The following is a 15,415-nucleotide window of genomic DNA, read 5'->3' as shown; positions in this document are numbered from 1 at the left end:
AACCTATGGGGAATGTATATATGGACATCCAAAAGGACTGACAGAGGGGCGTCGAGGTGGCTCAGTTGGTAAAGCATCTGACTTTGATTTCGGCTCATGTCATGATCTCACAGTTCATGAGTTGGAGCCCTGCATTGGGCTTTGTGCTGACAGAGGAACCTGCTTGGGACTTTGTCTCACCCTCTCTCTCTGCCCCTCCCTTACGGGGGCACGCGCACACACGCGCACACACACACACACACAGTCGCTCTCTCTCTCTCTCTCTCTCAAAATAAATAAATACATATTTAAAAGGACTGACAGCTGCAGATGACAATAACAAGAAAAACTGAGTTTGGTTTGGAAGGTTACTTGGCATCATCTAACAATATTTAAAACGCACATACTCTTTTACCCAGCATGTCCTGGTTCCAGGTTATAAATTTCTCCTATAGATTATCTACACATCAGCATAAAGCATTTTGTATATAGACATTTATTGTAGCACTATTTGCAAGAGCAAAACAAAGGAAACAACCTAGAAGTCCATTATTAGGAAACTAGTGAAGTCAAAGATAGCACATCTATATCACGAAGCACTTACTGGATGGTCGTGAAAAAGAGCAAGGGGTATTTGTGATATGGATACAAAAAGATCTCTCAGATGTATTGTTACAGGATAACATCCCACAGCTGTGTGAACAAGGTGGGGAGTGTACAAAGTGGGCTTGCACACGCACAGCCTGTACCTGGAAGGATGCACAACAGACTGACAGCACAGTGCTTTTTGTGAAGGGGAACTGGAGAACTCAGTGAGGAAGACACACACCCTTTTGCAATATTTGAATTTTTAAATTGTACGTATCCATTCCCTAGATTTACCAAATACTGCCCTTTTCAAAAACAGGGCTTGAAATGAACCGTGGTCACAGAGCCCATACACACAGTCTGTCTAGGTTAGACTTCAAGGAGGTGAAAGGTCACCGTTGTCCCCCAGCACCAGGGCGCCAGCGGTCAAAAGGCGACGGAAGGGTGAACGAGCAGATGGAAGGAAGGCTAGAAGGACGCGAACGGAAAGGTGGCTGTGAGCCAGAAGGTGGCGCTACAGAGCGCAGGCCGGGGCTCAGCCTGGGAAGAGTAGCGGGTCCTCGGAAACGCGAGGCTACTCTTTACAGAAACGTACAACAGCTTTCGCACCTAATCGTTGCTCCCTTCAAAGGAGTCTGCGGAGAGCCCGGATACTCAGGGGGAGTCTCTGAGCTCAGGGCTTAAACATGGGTCACAAACTCCTGCTTACTATTGGTCTACGGATGCTGGATCTACATTTTGGAAACAAACGTCATTTGGCAACAAATCTGGTTAAAGAAGTGAGACATCGAGTCAGACAATCCTTTGGAAAAACAAAAACAAAAGGCATACAAGCAAAGCAAGCTGCTGCTCCGATGCTTCTTAAGAATAGGTTCTGACAGCTAAGCCCAAAAAAGGTGCTGGGAAGATGATGCCGCGGGAATGGGGCCCACTTGGAAGAAGTCTGCGCTCACTTGGAAGTTTGTGCTTTGTTTCTTGGCTGGAGAGCCCGCGGGGGCCTCGCCGCCGTCGGGGCCGGGGGCCGGGCGGACGGACGCGCGGGGCTCAGCTCTTCTTGCGCAGTTGGCTGTACTGCGCGCGGCCCAGGATGGGCTCCATGACGCTGGGCCGGAAGAAGCTGTCGCTGACCCTGCGCGCGGGCTTCTCGCGGGCCACCGCCGGGAAGACCGGGCGCGGCGCGGCGGGCGCGTCCGCCCTGTCCTCCTGCCCGGGGCCGGGGGGCGCCCCGGGACTACGCGCGGGCCGCAGGCTGCCGCGGGGCTGCGGGGGGCGCGCCGCGGGCTCCGGGCCCGCGGGCGGCGCCCCGGACGCCCTGCGCTCTGCCTCCCGGCGCTCGGCCTCCGCAGGCGGGTTATCGATGTCCCGGAATTCACTCTCGGGCTCCATCAGCGACAGCCTGGGGAGCTGAAGGCAGTCGTGTTAGGGCCCCGGCCTGGCCGCCGTCCCGGCGCCTCCCGCCCACCGCTTCTCTGGGACCCTCGCATCCACGCCTCCCAGGAGCGACCTTCGAGGGGGAGGGCACCGCCTGGAGTGTAGGACTGAGCCTTTAGTGCCCTGGGACACAGGCGGGGGGAAGGGGGGGCCCAGGGGAGATCAATGATGTCTTGCCCTCTCTCTCCAGTGGTCTCCACAGGCCAGACCCTTATGCAAAGCAGGCATCCCCTCCTCCAGTTTCTGGACACCTTGAGCCTCCCTCAAGGGTCCCTCGGTGGAAAGAGAGTGGCTTTCCCACCTTTCCTTGGGGCGGAGTTGTGCACTAAGCATGGCCCACACGTTGTCCCCACCGGGGTCAGGGTGCCCAGGCCTGGCCCTGTTTGGGGCCCAAGGTGAACAGGCTGGCTGCCGGGACCCCTGGCCTGCCTCTCGAAAGCAAGTGACTCAGCGACCCCTGCCCCCCAAGCCTTGCTAGCCCCGAGGGGCCCGGCGCCTGGCTGGCAGCCATGGAGCCCACACAACCTGTAACTTGCTCTGGGAAGGGGCCCCGGGGACGCCCATGCAGACAGTACTGGTGTCTCTTGGTTTTTCCTGTTGCTGCTAGGTGCTAGGATTGGGATGGGGCGGCCACTGTGCCCTGGAACGTAGCCCAGCCCCCAGGGTGCCCTGGAAACCTCCCTCCAGCCCCTTCCCAGGAAGCAGCACACCCTTGCTTGCTGAGGTGAGGGCTGGGCCACCAGCAACCCCAGGCTGATGGTCAGAAGGGGGCATGTGGGGAAAGGTCTCAGGCCAGGGTCATGGGCTCTATACTCTTGGGGCTGGCAAGGGCCCCCAGTCAAGGCCGTGGTTTGTCAAAACGTTTCTGGGGCGCTGAGGATCCGGAGGACCGCCAGGGAGATTGGGGACGGGAAGGCCACCGCAGCCGAGTCAAAGCTGCTGTGTCCGTCCTTTCCAGGCCCCTGGGGCGGGACTCACCGGCACATAGTGTACCACCGTGTCCACCACGTTGTCAGTGACACCCTTCAGGGCGTCCGACAGGGACATGGCCCTCCCCTTGGCAGAGGAGACAGCAGGGGCCCCGGGGAGGTGCAGCATCCTGGCTGCCGAGCCCAGCACAGTTGCGGGCGCCCACATCACGGCCGAGATGGTGCTCTGGAGGGCCTTCTGCATGGTGTGGGCCACGCTTCCCAGGAGGCCTTGTGGGCTGGGCAGGGCTGCTACCTGCGGGCCAGAGCTAGGTCAGCACCTCCTGCAGCGGCTCCCCTGGCCCTCCCCCTCCCCACCACCCCCAGAGCTAGAAGGGAAAGAACGGGGGACACCAAATTGAAACAGCCGTAGGCTCGTAGGCTCGGCTCTGCTCTGCCACCAGCTGTGTGGCCTTGGGCAGGTCACTTCCCCTCTCTGAACCCGCTTCTTCATTTGCAAAATGAGTCTGGCAGTCTCCCCACCTGCTGTGCCAGTCAGCTGAGGGAGGGGCACAGAGGCTGTGTGCAGGTGAGGGGAGCAGTGCAGGAGGCAGGCACTGCGTCTCTGAGCCCCGGTGGGGGGGGGTTTGGGGTGAGAGGGGGGCAGAGACCCTGTTTCACCCTGTGCCTCTGCTTCTCGTCCCCTCACTGGGCCGCGGGACCCGGAGGCATCCTGGTCCCACTCAGCTTCCAGCCCCCTTACCTCACTGAGCTTGTTCTCCTCGGTGTCTGACTCCTCCTCCTCCTCCGTCTCTCCCTCTGTGTCCGTGTGGTCCTCGTGGTCCTCCTCCTGGGCGGCCGTGAGGCTGTGCAGCCAGGGCGCCCTCGCCTCACTCTCCCGCCGGGACACCACCTGCATGGCCGCGGACGCGCCCCACTGGGCCAGACTGCTCTGAGGGACGGAAGGCCGCGGGCTGCTGGATTCAGGGGCAGACCCCCTCACCCCCAGGGTCAGGCCCCAGCAGACTGTTCCTAAAACTTGTCATTGAGGGATAACTTCCATACCTGGAGTGCGCACATCGTTCATGTGCAGCTCGGTGAGGTTTCCTGAGCACACGCCTGTGTAACTACCACAGATCAAGACACAGACCCTTTTCAACCCCCCAGTCTCCCTGTGCCACCCACGCAGGCGGGTGGGTGGCACAGGGGGACCACATTTTGACCTCTACCACCATGCCTTGGTTTTGCCCATTTTTGAACCTCATATAAATGGACTCATCCAATGTGTTTTCTTTCACGAATGGCTTTTTATTCAACATCATGTTGTGAGATTCGTCTGTGCTCTTGCGCGTTCAAAATAGCTCCTTCTCTTCCCTGTGATAAGTCCGTGTACACATGCCATAATTTACACATTCTGCTGTTGATGGACGTCTGTGTTGTTTCCAGCTCTTGGCTAAGGATAAAGCCTGATAGGAACATTTCGATGTGTCTTTTGGGGGACATAAGCTCTCATTGCTGGGTGGGTCGAATCGATGGGTCTTAGGGGGTATGTGTGTTTAGCTTTAGCAGCTACTGCTTGGAGATCTTTAAAGAGTGAAAAAATCAACAGGGCCACAGTGTCCCATGGGCGGAAACAGACTTGGGCAGGTGGGCTAGTGTCCCCTTGAGGCACAGCTTGGCTCACTCTGGACCCTAGGGAGCTCCACAAACATTTATTATTCAACTCCAGGGGACACCAGTATGTCTTATGTGAACAGGGTGCCTGAGGTTGCACGGTACAGTAGGGTCTCCCGACTACACATAAGGCTGGCGCACGGGTCCGTCTCAGTCCCCGCTGGGAAATGACCCCCCAGTACAGGGGACAGAAGGGAACTACCAGTCCTGTATCCCTACTGGAGCCACAGAAGCTGGCGCACAGCACGTTCTCAGCAAACATTAGCTTGAATGGATGATCCAGGGCTGATGAGCTTTTAAAAGTGTCACCCAAATGGTGGCTCAGAAATGGCTCTTTTGTTTGCTGACCTTTATGCTGTAATGTTGTTTGTGTTTCCTTTATTTTCCTTTATTTGGTCTTTGTTTCTTACGAAAAAATGCAGTCTATCTCTGCTAAAATACACAGAGGTGGAGGGGGGTATGGTGGGGAGATAGCCCTACGTGCACCTAGAAAAGGAGGCTTTGCCTTAGGGCCAAGTAGGATGCAAATGAGAAGCCTCTGGAAAGGAAATTTTGAAATCTGGGGCGGTCAGGGATGCAGCCTGGCCAGGGCTCTCTCCCCAACAGAAGGAGCTTGGGGCCTGGATTATTTACAGGGGACACTCCCTAGTGTCTGGATAGCAGCCGGGGGCCTCTGCTCCCTCATAGGCAGGAGGGCCCACAGCAGGAGGCCCCCTAGGAGGATGAATTTGGGGGGCGGGACTCAGAGGGACAGGGAGAGACACCCTAGCAAGGCAGGCTTGCCCTTGGTTCATGTCCTGTCCTTTCTTTCCCCTTGCAGCCAAAGGACCGGCCCTCAACGGCCTTAAGGCCTCTTGTCCTTAGACCAAAAGTCCCAGGCCAGGCTGGAGGAGGGAATGTTCTTAGGACCAGAGGTGGAGTCGGGTGGGAGGGACCCAGGCTGGGGGTCAGCCAGATCAGGGCAGACACTCACCAGAGGTGCCACACCTGGGATCCACAGGGCCAGGGCGTGGCCCTGCTTCAGCGCACGGGCTGTGGTCTGGAAGGTGTGTCGGGACAGGGTGTTGGCCAGGGCCCCAACCCTGCTCACAAGGCTCGGCTTGCCTTTGGGAGGCTTCTGGGCCTGCTGGTGTCCTGCAGCAGGGGCTGGGTTGGATTTGGGGGTAAAAGAGAGGAAAGCTGATCAGAGAGGGCTAGGGAAGCTGGGCCTCTGTCTAGGGTTGGAAAGCGGTCACCCTGGTTCCACCACAAGTCTGCTAGTGACTCGGGTCACTCACTTGCCCCACTTACAAATGGGGAGAGGAGGCTATATTAGGATGGCTCCATCTAAATATCTTGCCAGACCTTCCCTGTTCCAGAGCAGTGGCTGGGTGAGTCCTGGCTGCCTGTCGCTAATTCCCAGGCAGCATGGGTAGGCGCCTCCCTTCCCAGGGGGTGGGGGTGGGGAGGTCTGCCAGCCCCCCTAACGATAGATACCTGACTCTTCCTTGGCGGAAGGGAGGAGGTACTCTACCACCTTCTCGACGCCACCCAGGGCCAGGTCGGCCCCTCCGGAGGCCAGCCGGCCGGCTCGGGTGTTAGCAGCATACTCAGCGGTGTCTTTGGCCACCCCCCAGGCGAGCTCGCAGCTGGCCAGAGCGGCCCCCAGGACCTTGTCCGAAGTGCTGGCAATGGGAACGCTGATGCTATTCCTGGCACTGCGAAGGCGGGTTGAGATGGTGTCCTTCAGCTCAGAGGCGATCTGTGGGAAAAGGGGGGAGGGGGGGTCAGGCCTGTGGGTCTGGTAGCCCTGAGCCCAGCTCTCAGGAAGGCCTCAATTAAAGGCCCAAGCGAGGGGCGCCTGACTGGCTTAGTCGATAGAGCATCTGACTCTTGATGTCAAGCTTGTGAGTTCAAACCCCACGCTGGGCGTTGAGCTTACTTAAAAAAGAAAATAAAGGCCCCGGGGACTGGCACCAATATCTGGGCCTCTTGAATACGCTGGGCTTTAAAGGGGAAGAGCTCCAGTTCTCCCTGTGCATGGATCTCCTGGCTGCTTCCCACCCCACTTCCGCCTGTCAAGATCCTCACCATCCTTCCCCCACGGAGGCCCCCTCCTTGATGACACCCGTCTTGAGATTCTCATGCACACAAGGCACCTCCACTCCCAAACTCCTTTAATGCCTTCTCTGTTCTTCCCTCAGAACACCGCTCATATTCCCACCTGTGTTTATATTGCCTCAGAGATGTGGCTGCTCACCCTACCAGTTCTGTACCGAAATAATTGATCTTTCTCTCCTATTAGCCTGGGAGCCCTTTTGTGACAAAGGTGCCCTTTATCCGGAAAGATGTGAAGAGCACAGGCCTCCGAGCCAAGGAGACCCGCTCTCACGTGGCCTCCACTTACGGCTGTGCGGCCAGGGAAAAGTCACTAGCTTTCTCATCTGTAAAAAGGGGATCCCTGCCCTGTCCCAGAGGGCTGACAAGAGGATCAAATGGGAGGGCTCCACAAATCGTATCACGGCCCCTGGCACAGGGTAGGGCTCAGGAAATAGTTGTGGGATGAGTAGATAGTTGGTCAGTGGGAGGGAGCTTATCCCCAAAGCCCTTACCTAGCAAACGCCCAATGCACGTGTATCTAGGTAAAGTGACCTTTTCAGTCTCATGGTCCACAAAGGACTGGATCTTGAGGACATGGGACTGCAGTCCCGGGATCTGATGAGTGTGGCCCAGGATGTTAGGGGACTATAGTTAGCAAGTGGCCCAGTGTGGGTCCACCAGGTGTCATGGGGCAGGGCAGGGGGGGGTGTGGGATCGGAAGCAGTGAGACCCGCCCCAAGCTCCTGTTTGAGTTTGCCCCTGGGCGGGGCCTGCTTTCCAGGAAGGCTGCCTTCATTTGGCACCACAGGGAGAGGAGGAAGCCTGCTGTGTGGACTTAGGAGCCGGCAGCCACCCCCAAGCTGGAAAGACGCCTACCACAGAAATGAAAGACTGACAGTCATGGATCGTCACTCTGTGCCCTCTCCTCCTGAGCAGTGGGACAACGGAACACGGGGCACATTCCGGAAGAGGAAAGGGGCTCACCTTTTCAGGAGGGTACTGGAGGGCTGGGATCTTTTCCTCCAGGTGGTCCAGGCCTCGGCAGGCCAGCTCGTTGGCCGCTGTGACTGGAAGTGAAGGGCCATGGTGGGGTGAGCCGTGAGAACCTAGCAGTGGCCTCCGTGCCAGGGAAGGTGCCTCAGAGCCTTCAAAACCCCCAGCCCTGCTGCCTCCAGCGCATCTGGGAACCTGGGGCTCCCCTGCAGCCCCTCCAGTCCGCGGTAACTCCTGGAGGCCAGGCCCGTGTCTTCCCTCTGTGTAGGAACTCTGGAGTCAGGCAGGTCTGCACTCAAAGCCCAGAGCCTGCACCTGCAAAGTGTGGCCTCGGGGGAGTCACAACCTGCCCGAGCCTCCGGTTCCTCATTCGTAAGACGTGGATCCTACCTTGCAGGAGGAACTGGCAGAAACTCTGTGAATCACCAACAAATACTGGGCTCTCCCTCCCTGCCCTCCCTCCCCTCTCTGGGTGAACTCTGGGTGGGCACGAAGGAGGAGAGGGAAGGCGTGTGAGCAGGGGCAGCAGGGCCCTCCGGGGGCCTTGGTGGGAGTAGGGCGGGCACGGCTTCGTTCTGGAGGTGACCGACTCCTAGCCACGGCCAGCCCAGGCCCCAGACGGTCCTTGCCCTTCCTTCTGACCTCTAGGAGGAAGACGATCAGCAGCGGGAAGAGGGTCACAGGGAAGAGAAAGGAATTGTCCCCAGAGAGCAGGGCAAGTCCCAGGGGACGCAAATGCTTCTAGGAGATTACTGCCCAGGGGCTGCCGAAGATGTAGCCCTGCAGTCGTGACCATGGAGATGGGTTCTATCTTCTCTCACATAATCTTTCACATATGCTTTCTCCAGATAGGTGACATTTCTTCACAAAATTCTCAAGCAGCAGAGAACCCAGATGACTTGGCCATCTTCTGATTGGGCGAAATGAGACCCAGGGAAATTATTTGAAGAGTTTGTAGGCAGGGAGGCTGCTGGCCCAGGGCAGAATCCTCAGACACCCATAATTCTCTAATCAGGATGGTGGAAGGTCCTAGACTTCTTGGTGCTGCTGGGATTTCCCTCAGCCCTGTCAAGAGCCCTGCCTTGGATGTTGTGATGAGCAGCGGGTGATGTATGGAATTAGTGAATCACTATCTTGTACACCTGAAACTAACATAACAGTGTATGTTAACCATGCTGGAATAAAAACAGAGAGAGAGCAAGAGAGAGAGAGAGAGGGCGCCTTGCTTTGGAGACTGTATTTACAAATAAGGCAGGACAATTTGAACAGGGGGGGTCTGATAGCAGGGGCCACATGGACTGTCACCGGCTGGTCCCATCAGCTCCTGGGCCCGGAGAGCTTCCTGTGCCCCCGCTCCCCAGGCCCTGCCGGGCCAGCCCTAGCACCTAGGGACCCTGCCTGTGTGTCAGACTCTATGAGTTCCTGCTGCCGCCAGATTTGGGGCCAAACTGGGTGTCTGGTCTGCCACAGGCTTCACTCCCACCACGGCCCACACGGCTCTGCCCATTCCCCCTCCTGCCAACTCTCTGGCCTATCATGTGATCCCAGGAGAATGCCAACTTGGCGATAGACGAGACATGTAAGGATGAGAAGAGATGTATGTCCATATCTGTAGCTATTCTACGTCTGCATGATCTGTGTAATGGGATGTAGGTGGTAAGAAAGGCGGTCAGACAGACAAGAAGCTGCACAGACATGTCGGCAGACAGACGAGCGAGCTATCGATCGGACAGACTGACGGATGGTGGCCTGCAAGGGCCACGAAGACTCACACTGGGTGGACAGCCTGCGGACCACGGGCTCCATGCTCCAGGCCGCCAGGCTGCTGGCGCCCTGCACACCCTTCTCGTAGGCATTGCACACAGAGGCCACCAGGGGGTAGGCTTCCTTGGTGCTGGTGTAGGTCTTCTGGAAGCACTCGCAAGTGCCGCTCACCACCGGCAGCTGCAGGACCCGTTGCAGGACGTTCTCCTGCTCCTGGAAGAAGAGAAGGCAATCGCGTTGTCCCTCTGCCCTCTCGTGCCTCTCGGGAAGGCAGCCCAGGGTCACGGCGCCCACCGGTGAGGCTAGCCGGGGTCCAAGCGACCCAGGAGGAACTCAGGCCAGAGGGGGAACACAAGAGCCAGGCTGCTCCGCTCTCCTGGCCACAATCCAGGCTCTGGAGAGCTGCTGGGACGTGGCCTCCCGGCCTCTGCATGCCAGTCCCCGCCTTGGGCACTCTCCCCCTGCCCTCCCATGCCCCTTTCTGTCGGGCAAAATGCCACTCCCTCAAGACACGGCCTGAGGCTCACTGGTTCTGTGAGGCTTCTGACCCTCTTCCATCACGTCAGAAGCTTCCACTCCCTCCTGGCTTGTCTCCACACGCATCACATGGTGCTGCGATCATGTGTGTACCTGTCTCTCTCCCGGCCATCCGTCCTCTTTGCATCTCCAGTGCCTAGCCTAAAACCTGCGCAGTAATGTTGGCTGAATAAACGAATCAGCCGGGGCTGTACCTAGAAGGGGTGAGTTTAGATCGGAATCACGGAAGTTCAGATCTCCGGGAGCTTCTGCAGCAAAAATGCCTCCTTCCCATAGCCTCTCTGGCAGACTTGTCTCTAGATGTCTCCTTGGATGGGTCTTGCCCCTCCTAGAGCGGCCGTGGCCCTTGTTGGACAGCCAGTGCTGAGCTACAATGTGCCTTCACCCACTGCTCCACTCTCTGTCCTCTGGAACAACACTGAGCAAACCTATTTCATCATTCATGGGCTGGCCCTTCACATATTTGAAGGCAATATATATGTCTGCCTTTAGTGGTCCCTCCTCTGTGCTCAATAGCTCCAGATCCTAACTTAGCTTACCACCCTGGTCTGCTGGTCCCCTGCTTTCCTTCAATATATGCACTCACACTTGAAGACAGCATTTCAGATGTGGTCTGAGCACATGGGGTATAGTGAAACCGTCACTTCTTGTTATCGGGGAGCCATGTCCTTTCTAATGCGTGTCACCTACGCAGCAGTCACCTACACCGAATTAAACTGGAGGTCACCTGGGACTCTCAGTGAACAAACACAGGTGCTTGAAAGAATGTGGACTCCAGTCATGCACAAGGGAACGTCTCCTCAGTGCCATTATACCCCAGGCACGGATCAGGGTGCTTTGGTGACAAGACCTCACTGAATTCTAACAGCGACCCTCTGAGGTCTAGCACTTTGCCTGCGAGGACACAGACACTCAGAGATGTGAAGTGACTTACCCGAGATCACACAGCTAGTAAGTGGCAGAGTCAGGATTGCAACTGAGGCCTGAAATGGCCTGTGATTTGCTTCAAAATATCGCAAGGCGGAGGAGTGAGCGAGCGTGTGGATGAGGCCAGACCGGCCACGGGATTGATGAGCGGCCGTGGCAGCTAGTGAGGGGTATTCTCTGCTTCTGTCCGCTCGCAGGAATGCTCAGAAACCGCCACATAGGAAGTGAAAAGAGAAAGCTCCCCCGTCTGACTCAGGCGCAGGGGCCCTCTCTGCAGTCGGATGTGTCCCTGTTACAGGGTTCTGCTCTGGAGGAGAGGACCTGGCCTCTCTATTTGTAGGCTGAGGTAGAAGACCCAGCAAGGAGACTCAGAACAGCAGGCCACGGCATTTCAGCTTTCATTTTGCAGGTGAGTTTGAAATTTGAACTAGACAAAGATTATGACTGCAAACGAGAATATTTTAACACTTGGACAGAATCTTCGGAGGTTGTTGTAGGCAGAGCCAATCATTTTATGCCTCTGTATTCTAGGATTTATTTATTTATTTATTTATTTATTTATTTATTTATTTATTTATTTTAACATCCATTCATTTTGGAGAGACAGAGAGAGACAGGACGTGAGTGGGGGAGGGGCAGAGAGGGAGACACAGAATCTGAAGCAGGCTCCAGGCTCTGGCCTGTCAGCACAGAGCCCGACGCGGGGCTCGAACTCACGGACTAAGAGACCATGACCTGAGGTCAAGTCGGAAGCTTAATGACCTGAGCCACCCAAGTGCCCCTATATTCTATGATTTGATATAAAACTTAACGTGGTGATTCCAAGTGCAAAGGTTAGTTTAAATTAGGTCCCCTAATTGGGGACAAGATGGGCAGTATAGGGGTGCACAATTTGTAAGCTTCATTGACTCTTTGAACTGTGCCTAAATCGGAGAGGCCTTGCACGGAGGCATCAGGTACACCTGAAGGTGTCAATCCGCTCCGAGTCGCAGAGAAAACCAGCCTAGACACACAACTCTGGAAACACCGTTCCTCGGCCCCCTTCCCATACACAGCACAGGCTGTGCCGCGTGTAACTCAGAGAGGTGCCATTCGCACAGAACACACACAACGCCCCAGAGTTACAGAATACAGCGGCTCAGCGTCTCAAACGACACCCCACCTGGGTGGACAAAGCAGGGGCTTTTGCATCAGGGTTTAGAACTCAGTAAGTAGCTCCCTTCCCCTCCCTTCTTTACCTCTCAGCCAATATTTCTGTCCTTTCCTCCGAGGTGTTTAGTTTTCATTAGGCACTCACCCGCCCCCTCCTCTAAGAGCCCCCTGCAAAAGGCAGTGAGGGTGAGAATAATGAAGACATAATGGTCAATGAAAGGTGAATATAATCGAGACAGATCTTGTCCTAAATCCCCTGAACCTGTCCTCCCTCCCCCACTCAGTGGTCCCCTCCTCCCTTCTCATAAAGGCCCAAGTTACTTACGGGGAGGTCTCCATCCGGCAAGGCTGGGCCCTTGTTGATGGCCGTCATAGCTCTTCAAGCTGCAAAGCAGAGTGCCAGGTCCATGAGAAAGCTCTCAGCTTGACACTTGCAGGGTCAGTCCCCTACCTCTCATGACCACTGACGAGGCCCAGGCTGCCTAGGGGCTCCAGGTCCCTCAACAGAAGGCATCTGGTTGGAGGGTGAACGTCAAGGACTAGCGGCCCCTCCCTGGAGTCCCACTGGGAGGAGCTGCCCCACAGCCTACTTGTCAAGACTGATGTTTCTTACAAGGGTTCAGGGTAAGAAATGAGAAATAAGGGTAGCTTTACGAGGTAAGAGGTTTTAGATGAAGAGGCTCCCAGATGAAGATCAAAAAGAGACTGAAAGAATAAGTTTCAGGTTTAGTCTTTTTTTTTTTTTTTTTTGGTGAAAAAGTTCTGCATTAATTCTGTTCTTTTTAAGCAAGCATATCTGCCGGTCCTTCCCGGAATGCTCAACTAAGAAAGCAGTCACTCTTAAAACCAGCTATTTCAGCAGCGTTCTGGAAAAGCTAGTGCGCCAGGATATCTATCCTACACTCCTGGTCATTCACCTTGAGTAATCTCTCCCTCAGTGGTTTCCCTGCAGGCCTCTTCATCTTCAGTAAAATTCTCAGGACACCCTTACCCTCAGCTTCTTTCCTTTAACTCTCGGAAACAAAGCAGGTAAGGCAGATGTTCCTGGGCCCCTGCACTCACGCTAGCGGATGCTGCCTCGGTCCCACAGAGCCCAGGCTTCTGAGTGTCTCCCCAGAAGAAACCCTTCCAGCTGCTCCAGAGAAGCCTTGGGCAATGCTACTAACACCTCCCAGCTGGAGGAGGGCAGAGAGGAAGAGAACGTTGGGTCAGCCAGTTGTCATGGTTATTTGAGCCAGGGCCCCCTGAACGTACCCTAACTTCTGTAAGGAGATACGGCCAACTAGGAGGTGGACTGCAGAGCTGATGGAAATCCAGGCCGAGGCGTTATTATTCCAGAGCCACGAAAAATCCATTCTGTAACACATTTCTGGCCCCTGGTTCTCAAAACAAACAAAAAAACCACCTGTCTTCCAGAAAGAAGGTGTTGGAATATGTCATTAAACTCATGAATTCTAAAGGTCTATAGTCTTTGGTTCCTTTTTCAGAGTGTGCTGTGGGACTGTTTTCCACCCATTTCCCTCATCCCTTATTATTTACTATCAAGAGTGAATTTTGAACAGTAAGATTTAAACCTACGCAGGAACAGCGCTCACCCAAATGTACTACTCTCTCTCTGATACATTACTCTCAAGAAGAGGGCCAGAGCTGGGGGTTGACTCTTTGACAATCTAGCCCTTGAGGAAGCAGTTTCAACCTCTGTAAATTCCTAGATTTCAAGGAAGTTTATTGAACTCCACCCGGTCTAAGACGCCACCAGAATATGCCGTGGGAGAGCTAACTGGATTTTGCCGAGTCTGAAACAGTGTTGGCCAGGATCCTCTGACTTATTGAAGCATGCAAACAACCAAGAACTATCACCTCTCATCCCTTCCTTAGTACAAACCAGCCGGGGGCCCAAGTTCTAGCTCCTGGCTTCAAAGATGACAGAGTATGGTGGAAGCCAGTTTTCAGATTATCTAAGGGCCTCTTAAAATGGATATTGGTGGCGGTGGGGGGATTCCTGGCTGGCTCAGTTAGTCTTGATCTCAGGGTCCTGATTTCAACCCCCCTGTTGGGCTTAGAGCTTACTTAAAAATAATAATAAGATGAATAATGGGGGTACGAACTTATTTTCCTTATTGTTTGTCGCATTATCTCTGTCGAGGACTCTCGGCTAAGCTGTATGCTGTGGGCAACCAGAGAAGGGCAGGAGGTGAGGAGAAATGGAGCTTTCTCCATTGGTCATCAATTCTGTATCTGTGATATAATAAAGCAGGGAATGAGAGGTCAGGAAAGGGAGGAAAGAGTCACGCAGGGAGCCTCCAAAAGGAGTAATAAATATGTGGTATGTTCAGTACTTATTGATTTGACTGGGACTTCTATATTTAATTTTTTTACATCATGTTTTAAAACTTATTTTTGAGACAGAGAGCGAGAGAACACAGGGAAGGGGCAGAGAGGGAGGCAGAGGATCCAAAGCGAGTTCCGCGCTGACAGCAGACAGCCCAAAGTGGGGCTCGAACTCACGAACCGTGAGATCATGACCCGAGCTGAAGTCGAACGCTTAACCAAGAGGGCCACCCGGGAACCCTTATTTTTTATTTTTTAATGTTTATTTATTTGAGGGGGGGGAGGGGCAGAGAGAGAGGATGGGAGAGACTCCCAAGCAGGCTTTGAGCTATCAGCAGTTATCAGTGCAGAGCCTGAGGCAGGGCTCGATCTCTTGACCATGAGATCATGACCTGAGCTGAGATCAAGAGTCACTTAACCGACTGAGCCACCCAGGTGCCCCTGGACTAGAGCCTTTTAAAATAGAAGACAGTGATGGAGGAAAGGAAGCATTTAAAAATGGAAGCATTTAAAAACCTCGCCTCAAGGTTCAGGGCAATTCATCCATGAGGCTGTGTCTGGAGAGCAAACTGGGCCAAAGGGCAGTTCCAGGGCTTTGGAGCGGTGGCTCTGGGCCAGAGAGTACAGGGCTCTGTGCCTGCAAGCTCTGCTGACAAAGCTGGTCCTTTGGCCGCCTCGGCCGGGAGTGCGGAATGTGGGTGAGAGGGGAGAAGTGGTGAAAGGGCCTAGGACGGTCCCCCAGGAGCAGTCCATCTTCCAGCCACAGCTTGAAGACGCAGGTTTATTTCCTTTCCTCCCCCCACCCCCCCCACCTGCCCCCTCACCCCCCGACTTGAACACAGGGGCCTTGGTCCTCTTGTGCACAAGTGGTTCCCCAAACTAAGCATGGTATTCAGACATTCGTTGTTGAGCTAATTCTCAGGGAACAATGTTCAGTTGTTCCGTGCGTCTATTAGGAATGAATGTCTTTGGTCTTCAGAATCCCTCATGAATGTGGAGGCTTGGAGGTGGGGATGGTTAGTTAGAAGCAAGAAAAACGCAGAGAGGGAGGT

The 15,415-nt window shown here is 54.9% G+C and overlaps 1 protein-coding gene across 4 annotated transcripts; it reads right to left on the bottom strand.

Annotated features, from left to right (window-relative positions):
- Positions 1-457: 457 nt before the first annotated feature.
- On the bottom strand, positions 458-13,211 carry PLIN1 (perilipin 1). Of its 4 annotated transcripts, none has more exons than XM_019460249.2 (9): positions 13,095-13,211; positions 12,358-12,416; positions 9,425-9,629; positions 7,644-7,726; positions 6,057-6,321; positions 5,554-5,726; positions 3,670-3,858; positions 2,977-3,222; positions 458-1,971 (listed from the first exon to the last, which is right to left on the bottom strand). In XM_019460249.2, exons 2-9 carry the CDS (start codon positions 12,403-12,405, stop codon positions 1,612-1,614), a joined length of 1,569 nt encoding a protein of 522 aa, XP_019315794.2. In that variant the 5' UTR covers positions 12,406-12,416; positions 13,095-13,211; the 3' UTR covers positions 458-1,611. The 4 variants fall into 4 exon arrangements, with proteins under 4 accessions (XP_019315794.2, XP_019315793.2, XP_019315795.2 ...); XM_019460248.2 differs by having other exon boundaries at positions 13,024-13,152; XM_019460250.2 differs by lacking the exon at positions 13,095-13,211 and adding an exon at positions 12,950-13,049.
- Between the last annotated feature and the right edge of the window lie 2,204 nt (positions 13,212-15,415).

This window comes from Panthera pardus, unplaced genomic scaffold (genome assembly GCF_024362965.1).
Source record: "Panthera pardus isolate Hobbes unplaced genomic scaffold, ASM2436296v1 HiC_scaffold_23, whole genome shotgun sequence".
In the NCBI taxonomy this organism is placed as follows: Eukaryota; Metazoa; Chordata; class Mammalia; order Carnivora; family Felidae; genus Panthera; species Panthera pardus.
The sequence above is the reverse complement of the archived record's forward strand: the minus strand, read 5'-3'. Positions and strand labels throughout refer to the sequence as shown.

Bases quoted from the DNA above. Each gene is read 5' to 3' on its own strand.
- PLIN1 (XM_019460249.2), bottom strand. From the start codon at position 12,405: ATGACGGCCATCAACAAGGGCCCAGCCTTGCCGGATGGAGACCTCCCC. The intron at 7,727-9,424 runs GTGAGTCTTCGT...CTTCACTTCCAG, and splicing joins CCGCAGGCTGTCCACCCAGT to TCACAGCGGCCAACGAGCTG. The intron at 6,322-7,643 runs GTGAGCCCCTTT...CTTTTCCCACAG, and splicing joins TCCAGTACCCTCCTGAAAAG to ATCGCCTCTGAGCTGAAGGA.